The sequence below is a fragment of the Oxyura jamaicensis genome, chromosome 1 (assembly GCF_011077185.1).
Source record: "Oxyura jamaicensis isolate SHBP4307 breed ruddy duck chromosome 1, BPBGC_Ojam_1.0, whole genome shotgun sequence".
NCBI lineage: Eukaryota > Metazoa > Chordata > Aves > Anseriformes > Anatidae > Oxyura > Oxyura jamaicensis.
The window spans coordinates 82,297,201-82,314,261 of NC_048893.1; the positions used below are offsets into that span (position 1 = coordinate 82,297,201).

A 17,061-nucleotide genomic window follows, 5' to 3' on the forward strand; every position below is an offset into this window, starting at 1 on the left:
CCTTGTGGCCATCTTATTGGCTTACTCCAACAGGTCTGTGTCAGTCTTATCTTGGTGGCCCCAGAGTTGGGCATACTAGTCTGGGTGGAGTCTCACAAGAGCAGTACAGGGGGAGAATCTCCTCCCTTGACCTGCTGGTCACACTTCATTCTTGTTCTGTTTAAAAGACTGTGCATGAAAAACACTCCAAGACTTTAAAAATGAAATTTTCATATGCCCCAGTGATTTCTTGTAATATATGAATGGAAAGTTTCGCAAAAGAGCATTGAATTAGAAGAACAAAGATGCACAAATAATAACTCTGAAAATTCTGTTTTCACAAATATGGCTTCTCTCCCAAACACCTCCTCTAAGCTTCAAATGTTATCAAAACTGCAACAAGTATTCCATATCTGATCAGTGGTTTGGGTGCTTGTTTTGAAGTGCTATAAGGAGGGCCAGAGTCAGAGAAAGCAAATGCTTGATACTTCTTAAGGGTCACTTAATGCTTTTAGTGTGAGTTAAGAACTTAATGACAGTTGTGTTTCTTCACCATGCTTCGTTTTAGGAAACTTAAAATTGAGACATCTGATATTTTGCTAGACACCATATTTCTGTGTTTAGACTGTACAGAAGAAGAATATGGCCACTAAGGCCACTTAACCCTGAGTGTGGCATGTGGTCTGAAACAGGGCTTGGTATCAGTACAAAAGCATTTCAGTTTTAAAACAGTGGTTGGCGTCACCTTTTTTATTCCTCCAAAACCTTGGTGAAAACCACAGTACACCACTTCTGTAAACTTGTCTTTTCCCTTGTCAGATTTTAGTAGATACAGTTTTCTCCCTTTGGATGTTTGGGTGATATGATGACATTTCTTTGTTTGCACAGCTATGGAATTTCTTCTGTTCTTGAGGCTTTCTTTGTTTTAACAGAGGAATGAAAGAAAGAAAGAAAGAAAGTAGTATGAGATGACATTACTTAGTTGGATTATTTTTATTGTTTTGTCCTTTTAGGGCAGGAGAATGGCTGACATTGCAAATATGCTGCAGGTTGATCACCAGTAGAAACATACACAGATGGTAGAAAAAAAGTATTTTATGTTCCCTTGCCTTTTCCTTCCCATCCAAAAGATAACCTACATTTCAATTGCAAGACAACAGACCTTGAATGGTTACTGTTAAGACTAGTTAAGCTGTATACAACTAAAGCAGCTGGATAACGCTCAGTCCATACTGTGGTATGGCAGCATTTAGGCAGATAAAGAGGAGGATGCCTTGTTTTCTTAGATTTACTCTATAAAACATTTTGAATTATTAAATAAAAATACCCTTGGTAGATTTATAAACAGTTGTAGATCTGATGGTTAGAGAACTAATGACTCTTGTGTCTTAAGTTACACGACACTTTTGCATGCAAACTTCATCCTTTGTATCTTATTTTCTGTTATAGCTTGCATTTGGCACTGCATTGTTTGAAAGTATTGCTTGTTTAATGTATGACTGCCTGGATTGGAGAAGACAGCATTGTAACTACTTGGAAAACACCAAGTTTATTAATGTGCCTGAATTATCAGAGAGCACATCAACACAACCACCTGTAACTGAGGCAAGGATCCTTTTTGCTTTACCACAATCCTTGTAGAAAATAATTAACTATAGGATAGAATTATCTGCCTTTAATTCTGCACTAAAAAATACAGCTTGGACCATCACTCCATGTGTAATTTTTTGTGAATGAAATTGGAATTTTTGTCTTCAGCATTTAAAACTTCAAAAATGGGAAAAAAAAAATAGCAGAACGTTGGAGAAAGGGGGAAAAAAAGAAAATTTGGAGGATCATACACGTATTGGCATAAAGTATCATGGGTGTAAAAATGACTTAAATAACTTCTGATGACACCTTCTTGTGCCTAGAAAAATCTCTATGCCTGCACAGAGCTACTGTGTCTTGTTACAGATCAGTGAACTATCCAAAAAAGGTTATTAGTTCTATCCCAGATCAGTTCCTTTACTTTGCTTATGGTGGATGAAAGCTTCACAACAAGAAAGGCACAAGAAAGCAGTTTGTAAGATGTGGTCTAGTATTGGGGAAAAAATTGGTTTACTCCATTTGTAGCAGTGCTACTGAATGTTCATTTAAAGCATTCATAAAACAACATTGCTTGTTCCTTTCAGAGTCAGGTAGGATTTGACTCCCCTAGTAAGAACCATTTAAAGGTTTAGCATCTGATAGAGGGTAAATAGCAAAAGATAAATGAAATTGTTTTTTTCCCACCTATTTACATTAGGTGATCCTCATTTGCTTCTGATTTTTTTGTCTCTATCTTTGTTATTTTAGATACAACCAGCACCACAAGTTACACCTTCAAAGAAAAAAGGGCAAGCAGAAGAAAATCTGCCAACAGTGATTTTGTCACAGGGTATGATTAAAGGATTAAAGCACTTGCGCTGTAGCTCTTCACTGTTAATCTTACTGTTCCTTCATCTGATGGCACAAATCTCTGAAATTATTTGCTCAGTAAACCAAATCTGGTTTGATGTTGTGAGGGTAGTTTCTTAGTGAAAATGTTGTGAAAGTCTCTGGAAACTGCAATGGTGATAAGTTATTTTTCTAACTGTTCCTAGTCACACTTGGATATAAGAGCTATACAGTCCTGGACTTTGTTAGTTTTTTTTAGAAAAAATGTTACAGTTGAACTGGTCAGTAGTATAAATTGTCATTTTTTAATAAATCCATCCTAATGCATTCTTTTTTTACAACAATTTTTTTTTTACAACAGAGAAAGAAGTTTCTTTTTTGGCTGCCTCTGTAGATATGAGATATTACAATGACTTGCTGAATCAGATTCCAGAGGAATACTTTTCTGTGCCCTTAATGCTGAGCTGCATGCTGGAACAAGTGGGATATTATTTTTTTAATTCCTGTGGTTAATTCAGCTTAGAACTGTTATAATGAATTGATCAAAGATTAATAACTCCATCTCTTTCATACAGAGCTAAGAGACTATGCGTAGAGGCACTGACCATGGAGGCTTAATATAACGGAATCATAATTCATACGTGGCTTCCTTGTTTTCCTTTCATATTGTGCACGCTTACTCTGTAAATACAGGATTATCCCGAAATCGTATTTCTAAGACTATAGATCCAATATAATCAAATGAGGAAAAACTTGTCATTTTGTAGCTAAGTCAGTAACAGATTTTCACATCTTGCAACAGCAGTACTAAACTTTTACTGGTTTACTCTGTACAAAGGTCTTAGGGCAAGCTTTACACTAGAATTGGTGTGTAGCTATGCTAACGATAGACAGGTCTGATTTCTGCTGAGTTCAGACACAATTTACAAGTTAGTAAAGCCCCGTAGTATGATTTGAAAATCTTCCTTCTTTTCAAAATAATGTTTCAGCACAATTAGTTTATTTAGTCCAAAAATAGACTCAGGCAAAAATACTCAAGATAAGGTCCAGCATTTGAAATGCAGTCAAAACTTGTGTTCATCATTAACAATTCTTAACATTTCAAGTTGGATATATTTTTCTTCTCATCCTTTGAAAAGTGAGTAATAAACACATTTAATCCTGTTTTCCATCTGTTTTGGGCAGAAACTAACATGCAGAATTGCATTTATTTGGTACTTGTACCAAAAAAAAAAAAATATTCCTTTACAAAATGTATGGATATGTGTTTAGCTAATATGTAGCTTATCACAGGATCTGTTTGGTAGTTTTAAGGATGTTATGCAGCAGTCATACTGTAGTGAAAGCTATCATATATCATGTTTACTAGGTTATTGCAAGTGAAGAAGACCTTACACCACCTAGTCTGGTGGTGCCAGAGCGCCGGGCAGATGGGCTACATCATGCCATTGCAGATCATATAGCCTCTGTCCTTCCTTCTCTTCCACTTTCTGAGAGTGAAAAAAAGGTTTGTGTTGTCTTTTATTTCTTACCTAAAATGACAAGTAAGTCTTATTATTGGTGTTTAATGCATCTTTCTTTTTTAACAGAATCTCTATGACTACTTTTCTCCTCAGTACAGTGAAGAAACTGTAACCCCCAAGTATCCTCTCTTATTTAATTACCATGATACTCTGGGTCAGCGATTACACCTGCTGAAGGTATAGTGCTATCTATCATATATAATCAGTTCTAAAGTCCACAGGCAGTGAATACTCAATGCACTAGAAAGGGTGGAGTGATGTTTTTACGAAGGAAATCAGCATAGCCTAGATTTTTCCTATTGAGATAGACACCCTAATACAACTTTAGTCTGCTTAAAAAGCAATGGGTTACTGTTCCTGACAGAGAACATGCCACAAACACAGAGCATTATATTGATTTCACTGTTTGCATTAATAACAAGAATGTTTAGCTTTTGGTGTAGATGAGAGATACAGAACTCTGTTGATTTACTCTAGTATTCCAGAATTTTTGAGACTATTTAGTACAGAAAAATATCTTCTAATATCTGTTATTATGTCTTCTGTCAGCTCTTCTCTTCTGTGTCTTCTTTTTCCTGCCAAAAATATCTGACACCATGATTCAGTAATGCACTGTGAGCACACGCTCAAAATTTAAGTATATGTCCAACTCACTTAAGCACAGTTACATCTTTTCCTATAAAAAGAGGTATTTATTCTAACAATTTTTAGAAATCCACTGGTGTTGAAGTTAACTTTAACTCTTGTACTTTGGTTTTTGTTCCAGGTCCAAGACAACTTAAATCCAGAAAAGATTGAACATGAAATGATGGATAAATTGCCTCTAAAGGAACTTATCCATTTCACCCTTCCTTCAACTATAAACAACACTAAACGCTTGGCCAGTGTTCATGAGCTCATGCATTATTGCACTAGTGGTGAACTGATTTTCTTTTTCATTGATATAATTTCCTTTTTTTTTTTTCTTCTGGTTGATGATTCTGTTGAATAGATGGAATTTGGGGATGAGTTTTGTCAGCTACCTAAAACCTTTGAAGAAGTTCCCTTTTTTTTTTATTCTTGACTATACCTTGGCCTACCATACAAGTTAGGCTATCCTCAGACCTCTGTTTCATGGTTCTTGGGCAAGGCAATATATGTATTAAATATTGCATAATTAAGACCTGGCAGCATCTCAGAACTCTCTTATTACTTACTTAATGTTTAATAAGAGAGAAATGGTTACATCTGAGAAAGAAACGAAAATAATTGTACAAATTGCTATTTTGATCTTAGGACACATAATGCGTTTTGGGAGACAATGACATGAACTGCATGTTTGTTTACCATCATTCTTGTGGTGGAAGAGCACATGTATCTTAGAAAAATTTTATTGAACAATAACTGGTTTTAAAAATGTATTCTTTGTAAGCTGCTGTAATTAATAGAGAAATGGCTTCTACAATAATCTCTATCAAACCAGCAGAATACCTTCACTATTTCAACCATAATCACTTCTGCCGTTACCTTTTCTTGGAATGTGCATACCACCATGATGTACACTGTGAAACAATCCCAAAGACTACATAAATACCCTTAGGTAGTTTTGGAAGTTTACTCTTTGACTACTAAGAAATATAAACATTCAAATCCCTTCCGTTACATTTATGTCATCATATAAGGCACAGTATTTGAAGTTACTTTCCCAGCTATTTATTCCCAAAATCCCAGGTGTTGGATTAGTTTACACTAGCTGCATTGTTTCTAGTTGTTGGTATGTTCATTTTAGAAGGTGTGTCTTAGCTATTAAGGTATTCCATATTGCTGTAGCTTGCCAGCTGGTGGATATCAAATTTGATGGTCTTCACTGGACCATACTATACCGCCAAACTCTCCCAACTGTTAACTTTGCTTGAGATAGCCAACATTCTCAAGATGTTCAATGTTTAACTACCCCAAAATAGAAAATGTTTCAAGCTGAAGATACGCTGTGTATGATTTGGGGACTGAACTACCTGTCTTAAAGTTGAGTCCTTCTTGTGATTATCAATGTATGGACACCAATGCAAATAACCATAAATAGTATTTGATATTGCCTTTGCACCTTACATGCTTCAATGCAAATTTTGTGTAAAATGTTGTTTGAAGAAGAAAAAAACACTTGGTTCTTTGTTTGAAAAGCTACAGATTAAAAAAAAAAAAATGATTATGATAATAGAAGCCTTTTCATGAGCTAAAGCTGAAAATAACTAGTTGTTAACTGGTTTGGTAAAGTTTACTCAGTAATTTAAAATCAACATAATTTGTATAAAGTTAATGAGCCAGTACGTATTCAGATGTGGGAAGCACTTCATTTAAGATGGATTAATAATTAGGCATATCATTTTGCAATTTGGAAACATTCAACTTTGAATGCAGTGTAAAAAGTAGCTGACATAATTTGATCCAATACCATTAAGGAAATTGTTCTTGGCTTTTGCAGAGTTGCCAAGAACAATATGCTTGCATAGTCTTCTATTTATCTTCTGCTGAGCCATAAGAACATTTTCAGTTAATGATTGTAATTCTTTTATAGAACTTCTGAGTTGGGCTGAAGTAGAAAGAGCCTTCAGAGTGTTTACTTTTGAAAGCCTGACGCTGACTGGGCTGAGTGACTCTGGTCTCCTGGAGAGCTCTGGATCTATGGTTGGAGGTGATTCTGAAGTGTCTTATATCCCTTGGGATAATCCAGCCAGGTTTGCAAGACAGCTGAGACAACTCTTCCTTATGGAAACGAAGCTTAATGAGAAATCACCAAGAGGCTCTGGTAAAAACCTCTCTATTTATGTTACTCCTGAAGAATTTGAATCTGCTATTTATTTTACCATATCGTTTGCTGTTACAAGGTAGTGATTTTTCTTCCTTGTACAAATCACCAAATTTGAAGTATTGCATAGTCTGCACATTGACTATCTACACAGGAGTACTGCATTAAGACAAAAACAAGTTATTTTTATATGACAACATTAAACAGTTGATTTAAGCAACTCTTTAAAATGGTATGTGTAGAAAAATATGTACTGTAAAACTGTTTAATTGCTTGTGACATCAAATACATTTTAGAGACATAAAATACTGAAAACATGCTTAAATACCTTTCTGAATGCAAGTTCTTGTGAGTTATAATGCCAGCTGGATTTTTACTACCTTAGTAGCATCCACAGAGTAAAATCAAAAGTGGTATGTAAGGTTAATTAGATGATTACTAGTGAACAAGTAAGAGGAGTGGAAAAGAGATATACCTTACACATGAGAACTCTAGAAGTTGATATAAAAAGTTGAAAGATTAAAAAAAAAAAAAAAAAGTAGTATTCTTGATAATTACACGTGCATAAATAGCTTTTACTGCATTTTTATCTTCCAGGTGTCCCTCTTCTTTCACATGCAAGTAAATTCAGTGTGGAGTTTTGATATTCAAAATTTTAGGCCAAATTTAGAAGTAAAGAAGAACCATATTTATTTTGTGTCAAAGAAAGTGAGACCAGCAAATAAGCCTAACATATGGTAGAACTGACAGTTCCAAGTTCCAAGCCAGTCGAGCTTGCAACTTATTTAAAATGAGTTATATGTTCAGGTTTATGGTAAAACTTGCTTTTGCAGCAAAGATACAGGAAAGAATGAACCTGAGAGTTTTGCAAATAAGAAATTCTACAAATACTGTAGATACAGAATGAATGTGTTATATCTGGCCTAACTTTATCTGTCTAAAAGTAAGCATCTAGCCAAGGCTAATTATCTAGGCCCTTTTTGTGACCAGGGGAAAGAGAAGGGTTATTTAAGCAGTCAGCTTAGATGGGATCCTTTCCTTACGATGTTGGAGTAGGCAAAATGAATACTTCTTATCTGCCTCTTTTCTGAAGTTTGAGAACATTATTTGGTGTTTATTTGTTTTACTTTTTTGCTAAATACAACACTGAATGTTCTGGTTACAAACATAGCTGTCAGCATTTCAACACTTCTGCAGCACAAAAACAGATACCAAGAAGAGAAATCTATTGCTATTGGATTTCCTTAGCCTTCTAAAGGCAGTCAGTAAACAGATGTAATTTCCCAGAGAATCATAGCCTAAAGATACCTTTAGATAAACGTAGCGAAACAGTCTGGAAGCTGAGCTGTTTATGAACCATTTATGAACAAATACTTCCAGGAGTATTTTCTCTCAAGAACAGAATTTTTCTTGTATGTGTGAATTTTGATCAAATATTAGTGACTTCTGCCCTAACCCAGGGCATAAAGAGACAATATGAGAATATAAAAGTAAAAATCTCCTTATGATTCTATTCATATCAGGTGCCCATTGTAATACTGCTAGTTCATCAGTCAAACTAGTTTGTCAGAATTACTAGATAGATCCTTGACAGGTATAATCTGTCAGTAGCTAATAGAACTCTATAAATCCAATGATTCTGAAAAGTTTAAAATACACATTTTTTTCAAAAATTCTGATATCAAAATAATTTATTTTACCTCTTATTTATGTAATCTGTGCAAAGGAATACCTGTCGTTTCTCAGGTAGTAAGCAGAAAAATGGTTCTTCATGTTTGAGTCTTGAGGACACTTCTTAGAGTATTTTTAATCTTTTTGACCATGCAAGGCCATCACAGGACAGATCAAGAGGAAAATTTGAGTGGAACTTACAAAGAGTTTTTTGGGGGTTTTGTTTTTTGTTTTTTTTTTTAATGAACAGTTTGACGCTTGTTGTTGTACATGGAATCCAAAGTCTGGGAGAGGTGTATCATGTATTTAGCTTACTAGTGTCATAAAAGAAAGCTTCAACTTGATGGCAATCTCATTGAGGAGGCTAAAGAAATTGCAGAACTCTGATCTTAGTGTTGGGGGCTGGAATTTCTGGAGGAATTTTAAAATTCTGCTTTCAATTTTCAGGAACTGCTGAAACAGATGATAAGAATGGAAGAGATTGTCTGGCCGATCCTGTTTTCAACAAAGAATTGGATCTTTTTTCTTCTGATCTGGCAAGTGTGATTGATGAGTGGACTAAACTATGCTCTATATTATGAGACAACAGAAAATGTTGTTCAATGCTGGGAAATGTTGATGTGGATTCTTTTGCAATGCTGCATGAGAATGTCAATTTTGTGATGTTTGGGAAATAGTGACATAACTTTTAAGTACTATGCAATCATCTTCTTTGAATTCTAAGGTGAAGGGGTTTGGTGAAGCTACTAATGGCAACACTGGTTTAATTGAATACCAGGGGTCAAATACTTGGATGAGAGTTTGAGAGAAATTGCCAGACTGTCAAACTAATAGACTGTGTAGTTTGGCTTCTTTAAAAACACCTGCCTGCCATACAGCCCTGGATAAATATAGCAATTTTAAGATTACTTCATAGGACCTGTCTAAATATTCGTAATTACTTACAGCACTCAAAAACATATAACCTAATAATAAAAATAGTTGAATTATGTTTGCCATAAAGAAAAAACAAAAGCAAAAACCTTTGGGAGCAATTGTGTTTTTTATTAAATATTGCCATACAGCTCTACACATGTGCAGCATTATGCAATTAACTGTGATGCAACATGGGATGCTGTCTACTAAGACAACAGATTACAGTGAACTTCATACAATTGACACTGAAATGTTGATAATCATTATTTTGTTTTGCTGTATTTTGAGGTGAGTCTGGAAAATAATGGCATAGAACCAAACTTAGAAGAAATAAAAAAGATTCAGAAGCGTTGTCTGACAGACTGGAGTTTTGCTGAGTATTTTCAACCCCACGTTCTTCTTCAGGTATCTGTGAACTGACAATGTTATAGATACAGTCATGTCTCAGAATGCTTCACAAAGAATTAGTAGTGGAATTGGTTCAGTTTTATCCCTGATGCATTTTCACCAAAGCCCATTGTTCTTTAGCTGCTTTAAATTTCAAACAAGAAACTGTAGTTTGTACTTGTTTTTTATTTTGTGGTTTGGTGGCACTGCAGCTGTTCTTTTTCGTATGAGTCTTTTAACTAAATGCGTGATGGAAAAAAAAAAGTGATCTTACCCTTAGACGTGATACTCCATGGCAGTTATGGGATTCATTAGTCCACTGTATGTAGCCGCATACTTTACAAGTACATATTCAGCATATGTTTTATGGGCAAATAAAAATTTTGTCATAAGCATGCTTTACCCTCCCAGGGCTACAAGGTTCATTTATAGAAATCTTGCAAGCTAAAGACCAAAATTCTTCTTGCGGTGAGACAGAAAAACAAATATGAAAGATAAGGTCCAGTATAGATGGCATAAGGTGATAGGCATTCTCTTGGGAGAGGTGTCAGCTTTGTGCTGCCTTGATCTTCACATGCTTCAATTCATTTTTGATCCTCACACATGCTATAGAAGCATTGAGGAAAGGCTGCTATTTCAGCACCACTTTAGCATCACTGCATGTCTGGTCACAGATTTCAGTACATGGGGAATTCCTTCTTATGCAAGGTAAATAGCTAATACTACCTGAACTGTCAATAATTAATGAATCTAGCCAAAAGATACTGATATAAAATAACTGCAACAGAAAATAACAATATTTTGGTAATAATATATCTTTATTTCCTGTATTAGATGTCACATCTAAGCACAATTCTTACAACCAGCTGGTAATGAGATTTTCATATTTAAATCATACTTGTTATAGTATTACTTCAGTTTTACTTCAGTTCAATAGTTCTGTAAAAATAATGGTTTGAAAGAAAAGTTTCTTCTGGCTATAACTAAAAAATAAGGTACAACCTGCAGACAATGTAAACGCTGAAAGTGAAGGACTGTCCAGAACAGAGTGGAATAATATAGGACACAGTAAATCTCAGAGATGTACAGGTCATAGTATAGCAAATTGGATACCAAACTAACTTAACAGAAGTTAGTTTGTTTTTCTCTACCTGCTACACAACAGTTTTGCTTTTATTCATTATCTATTTAAACGCTTGGTTTTAAATCTTAAATAGATATAAACAATAATCTTATTCTTTAGCTGATATTTTTCATTCATGGTCAGTCTCAGAAGTGGAGGGTACTGAGTACCTATTCTCAATATGCATAGTAATGGAGTTCAGTTTCCACATACCCAAACACTTCATATTGCTAGAATCCAAGTGCTTTGCGTACATCCTGAAGGAAGAGTGAAGTTCCAGTGTACCTCAGAAGTACCAGATAAAAGCTCTGCAGTGTGCCATCTGCACATACTACTGTATATAGGGAGGGTGTACCTTTGTTTCTTTGCTTTTCAGGTTCTGTATACTGCAAACCAAGAGTATAGATGTATTGATTGCTTTTATCATACCCAAGATAATTCTTTACTAATGGTTCTTCACAATCCTATGAATCAGTATCGTTCATGCCAAGAGACGTGGGATGTTGCATTACACTCTAATGTTGGATTCAGGTAACTAATTTTATTATTCATATCTCATTCGCAGTCATTTTCAATTAAAGCCTGCATGGCCATGCTTGGAACAAAGCTCTGAAATGAAAAGATACCATGATGTAACTATATTTATGAGAAAGCAAGCCGTGCAGGTGGAGAAATGTAGTATATCAAAGTAATTCTGATGAGACAAAGCTTTTCAGAGGAGAACCATGCAGTAACTGTGTATGTAATTGCTTATCACATACTATAAAAATATGATAATACATACACACAAAGTCATATTACGGATATGCACATCACGAAAATGGTGCTGAGGTGGAGGATGTCAAAAAGGAAACTCTAAAAATTTAATTACCTTTTTTTTCAACTATGTTTACATAAATCATGCATTGTCATAGATTTTTTTTCAAGAAAAGCTAGAGGCCCTTTGTCAGTATTAGATTTTTTTTTCTAACGATATCACATTCTTCTTAATTGTTTGCCACTATCTGCTCACCAATAAGAAGTATGAAAGTGCTTGGTGTGCTATTATTCGAGCTTTTGCCAGTGGACCTGTTTATTTTGGAATGCATTTTTGCACTGAAGCAGCAGTATACGCCATGATGTATATCCAACTGCTGTTCCGACTTATTGATCACAGGTAGACTGTGTGTCCACGTGTCCATGTGCTGATTTGTAAAAAGGCTATGATGTCATGGAGAGATATCTGAGCTAGCTTTAACCTCATCACAGTGGTGCACTGTGATTTAATTAGATTTGATTTATCAAATAGAGTTACAAGCAACTTATCCAATGGACAAACTTATTTTTCACAAATGTGTCAGCAAGCATCACTTTCTGAGTGAGGTGTCCTATTTATCAGAATACTGGAATCTTAAAATATTTTTTTGTGTGTACCTATATATTTTAATAGGCTTGAATGCTAAATAGGCAAAATATGTCTTCCTCAAAACATATTTTGTATCATGTTTCATATATTTGCTCTCAGTCAAGGAACTCTGTGTGTCAGTCTCAGCTTTCTAGTTATTTGCACTTAAATTATTTACTATGAAAAGAGGCTGTTGTGATTAGCAGTGACTGAGACCAGAGTCAGGAGAGATTTACCAGCAGAAACTGGAAGTTCCTTGGAGAAAATGATAGCTCTTTTGTGGTTGTTCCATTAATTCCAGTAAATGTCTTGTCTGTCTGGGCAATCTCTTTTTTTTTTTTCTCTCTCCCATGTATTTAACAGTTGCAATGTACCCCAAAGATAGTGAAAGATCATATGTTAAAGTAAATGCAGGTCTTGCATTCAGACAGACAGACAGTCACTAGTGTCAAATGAAGTCCATTGCACAAAATAATATTAGTGGATCCCTGTCCTATTCAGTTTTCCAACTATTCCTACCCTTCTTTAGATATCTTTCCTATACCCTACGCACTGGTTCAGGTTCTTAAACATAAACACCTGGTGCCAGTTTAGCTGCCTGTGTCTGAAATGTCTGCACAGGGTGAGCAGATGTGAGACCATCGGAGACCCATGCTTTTCTGAAATGACACTGGAGACTAGGTCACATCGCCTAGTATATCTAACGTCACTTGGTGTTTACAAGAATAACCTCATCCTAATGACCTACCGTTGTATTATCCATAGAAGCAGATAATGATGACCAAGACCTCCTCAGGAAGCAATTATCTTTGAAAAAATAACTCTTCATCTGTGGGGTCCTAAAACAATTTGGCAACTCATGTTGAAAGGGCATTGAAATAGTCAATTCAAAGCTAGTTGCAAGATGGGAAGAGCTCTTGAATCCTGCAAAACAAAAGTTAAATGATTTTGCATCCAAAGAAGGAATGACGCATGCTCTCTGGCAGATGAATTATAATTCTGTTGAGGCTTGTCTAGCTATATATTTTCTTATTATTATTCTTCCAGATATACTGAAAACAAGGCTTAGACATTAAATATAGCTTCTGCATGGGGCATGCCAGCTTTGTTCACTGACACTTCACAGCATTCTGTTTCAAAGCAGAAAGACATTCCTAAAGAAACTGGCCTAAGAGCTAACCAGAAGGTTTGGTTTTACTGTTCTTTTGGAGAAATATTCACGACTGCTCTATTATGAGGAGCTATGGGCTCTCATTTGATCCAGTTATGTGGCATCTATACCTGCCTTTTCTCTGCAAAACAATGAGCACGTTTTCTGACCTTATTCAACCTTTTTCTAAAGATCATTTCAGATTTCCAGACAAAGTATCATAAATATTTGCTAGTGTATGTTTCCAAGCAACATAACACTTCTCTGAAAGACAGCCTTTAAATACCTGGAGTGCTTCAAGCTGTTGCCTGCATTAGCTTCCAGATCTTGTTGAGCTGTCACACACACAGTCATAAACCCTACTTAATAATGTACTTTAGGTGTTAGTGGTATTTTACCTTTATGCTTATATTATAAAGATAATTTATATTTATAATTTAATTATACTAATTATCATACTATATTCACATATATGTTAATTATATTAATAATTATACAGTATACTTAGAGTTCAGTACTGGCTTCTGATGAATTTAATAACTATTCATTAATTTACATTTTATTAAAATTACTATTATTCTAAATTTGGGGTTATATTTAAGAGTCACACTTTCACCACAGAGGGGTAATTGACTATCTCTTTGTTATGGTGTGCGTTTACTTGATACTTTTTTATTGTGACATCTTACAGACCAGATTCCCACTTTGCAGGGTTTTTTCATAGCTGCTCTCCAGAATGTACTTCTGTTACCTGCATACTTGAGAAATGACTAGCAATTTGTTACAAGTGGGTCTTGTTATGGTAAATTCTTGTGCAAGATGGAAATTTAACTTCTTATGTTGCAGCAGCTTGATTTGGAGTTGGTTTTGCTCCCGGATATTCCGGTTAACTTTTCCTTCTTCTCTATGGATACCAAGTCCTGTAGTTCATGTGGAACATCCACAAGTGTAGGAATTGTGCCCTTCCAAAGGGTAGGCAGCAGGAGGCTGCCTGTGAAATCCAATGGATGCTACTTACAAGCAGGGTCCAAAGGCATGGGTGCTTATGCCTACAGTGATATATATGTACAGAACATTTTAATTTTGGATAGAAGTGACCACTCTATCAGGAAGCCAGTTGAATTCCAACATTATCACAACTATTCTTTTTCTCAAATTCAATCTTAATGACATTTGTTTACTGTTTCATAGTAAACACATTACACAAGTTACTGGAAAAAATAATCCTTTCTGAGAAATGATTCTGAGTCAGACATTGGCAGTAGTGACATCAGAATACATATTAATAGAATGTGTATTTTTGACTTTGAATGACTGTTTCATTGCCCTAGAATATTTTCCACGCGAATAATCTCATTTTTATTTATAACGTATATTCATCTTCAAGTTATTCCAGTACTGGCAACTCTAAATCCAGACTAGTTTTGCCTTTTGTTTTCAACATCTTTGTTTTTCTACCTCGTTCACTTTTCTTCAGATACAAACAGAGTTGTCTTGTCCCTACTGAATACTTGATAAACAGTTTCTCCATGCAAGTACCTCAAAGCAGGCTCCACACACATTGCAGGAGGTAGGAGAGGCTAGGGTATCTTTAAGGTGTACACAAACTGCGTACATCTCCAGCCTGTGTAGATAGCATACTTATTAAATCTCTTGAATATACAGTGTAATGCTACAGTAAGAAATTTGAAACTCATGAGATCAAGAATTGCTTGTGCTGCCGACATGTTCACAAACAAAAACTGCAGATACATACAGAGCATTTGAACGCAGTTGATTCATCTTGAATTTATGAATGAAAAGCATTATGAAGATGCAACAACTGAATCTCATGCACTCTATACTAGCCCCTTTTACTTTTGCACATGTGAAGAATCTTACATTGAAGAATTATGGTCATCCTCCAAATAAAGGGTTGAGTGGCAACTGTATATATGACTTTCAGCCTTCATCCTACCTTGAAAGCAGTTGTCCACAATGAACTGTTTTAGTATTTGTGTCTACCACTGGAAGATGCGATAATGCAAGTACAGATGCCAGCTGCAAACTCTGGATCAGTTTATCATTCAGTGCTGACTTCAGCTGTTAATTATCAATATTCTTAATTTATGCCAGGCTACAGTGCATTGATTCACTAATCTGGATTTAGGTGGTGGCAATTTCCAAATGCCTTTCCAGTCATACTGATAGACCTAGAAATTAAATACAATAACACCTCCTTAGTTGCTGAAAAAAAAACAAATGAAGTGTATGCTAAAAGACAGTATAAATCAGGAGCTACTAAGAAAATAAGTCATCCAAGTGACTGTTCAATATTGACTGAATAGTATCTCTTTGCAGAAAGGAGAACCAAAATCCCAAACATAAAAGAGCTTAAGAAAATACCATCCAAGCAAAATACCACCTTATTTTAAAAAGAAAAAAGAAAAATGAAAGAAACCCTGTCAAACACAATCCTTCTCTCAGCAGTTACTGACTAATATTTGTATAAGAAACTGAGAAGGCAAGTGATTTTGTTTGACCTGAAATCATATGAGTGGAAATCGTATTATGGTAAATAGATAAATATTGTGCTTTTCAGGAACTATCTTGAGCTGGTAGCCAACTCGATTGAAGACTGGGTAAAAGAAGAAGAAGTCAAATACCAAGAAGAGAAGATAGCCAAGGAAACAGAAGCTCTTAAACTGGCAGGAGGCACTGCAGAAGGACCTTCTGAATTTTCTGAATGTGCTGTCAAAAAAAATGGCTTGCCTAAGAACGCCGCAAGTGGGTATCTTTCTGTTTCATTGTAGAAAATTCATTCTTCATGTTAAGTGTTGAGACTCAAAGCTATTCAGAGTAGAGTCCCATATATTTTTCATAAGTTAACCTTGTCTTGTCATCTGTGTAGACATAAACATGTTTGAAAATGAATGAAATTCACGTGTTTAAGTATTCTGCATCATCCTTCATTCTGCAAACTGAGGCTCTTAATGTAAGTTTACATTGACAATAATTGTTGTTATTTAATGGAATTACCCTAAGGATTACAAACAAATACGAATTTCTGTTTAGATGACTGAACGTATGTAAAGATGATCAGTAGTTGAAGTTGGCATCACTGTCCAGAAAAATTCTTTTTTAAAAGGGCAGCATGTAAGAAGTTGTGAACTAGAAGCTAAAACTGGAAACTGGAATTGACTAGACTGCAGAGCAAACTTTAGTTACAAGCAACATTTTGGATAGTGAAAATTGTAAGCCATTCATACAATAAATTTTGAGCAGGCAACAGAATCTGAAAACACATTTTCACAAAAGAGAACTCTTGTCCAAATTTTCTATTTGTGTATTTAAATTGAATTAACAATGATGTGTTATTTAGTCTTTGCTTTATTCATCTGCTTTGAGAATATACTTGAAACCTTCTAGCACTAAAAATTAACATTTCAAAAAATAGGATTGTCATTTCTTAACCTACTTAATGCTTCTGTAAATAATTTGGAAACTAAAAGGACAGTTTTGACTTCTAAATCATAACTTGTACCCATCTAGCTATCTGTCCTGGTTTTGGCTAGGATAGAGTTAATTTTTTTCATGGTGGCTGGTATGGTGCTGTGATTTCAATTTAGGAGGAAAATAGTGCTGATAACATACCGATGTTTCAGTTGTTGCTGAGCAGGGTTTGCATAGTGTGCTTGTCTGCTTTTCATACTACCCTGCTAGCAAGGAGTCTAGAGGTGCACAAGA

General features: G+C 35.2%; 1 protein-coding gene across 2 annotated transcripts in view; it reads left to right on the plus strand.

Annotated features, from left to right (window-relative positions):
- SPAG17 (sperm associated antigen 17) overlaps positions 1–17,061 on the plus strand; it is a 110,251-nt gene that overhangs the window by 40,974 nt on the left and 52,216 nt on the right. For both annotated transcript variants that reach the window (XM_035314579.1, XM_035314582.1), the window contains 11 exons: positions 1,429–1,584; positions 2,317–2,398; positions 2,759–2,877; positions 3,767–3,904; positions 3,987–4,097; positions 4,687–4,837; positions 6,475–6,705; positions 8,824–8,912; positions 9,580–9,696; positions 11,178–11,332; positions 15,917–16,101. In XM_035314579.1, the coding sequence (XP_035170470.1) occupies positions 1,429–1,584; positions 2,317–2,398; positions 2,759–2,877; positions 3,767–3,904; positions 3,987–4,097; positions 4,687–4,837; positions 6,475–6,705; positions 8,824–8,912; positions 9,580–9,696; positions 11,178–11,332; positions 15,917–16,101 (1,534 nt within the window). The remainder of the gene's footprint in view (positions 1–1,428; positions 1,585–2,316; positions 2,399–2,758; positions 2,878–3,766; positions 3,905–3,986; positions 4,098–4,686; positions 4,838–6,474; positions 6,706–8,823; positions 8,913–9,579; positions 9,697–11,177; positions 11,333–15,916; positions 16,102–17,061) is intronic.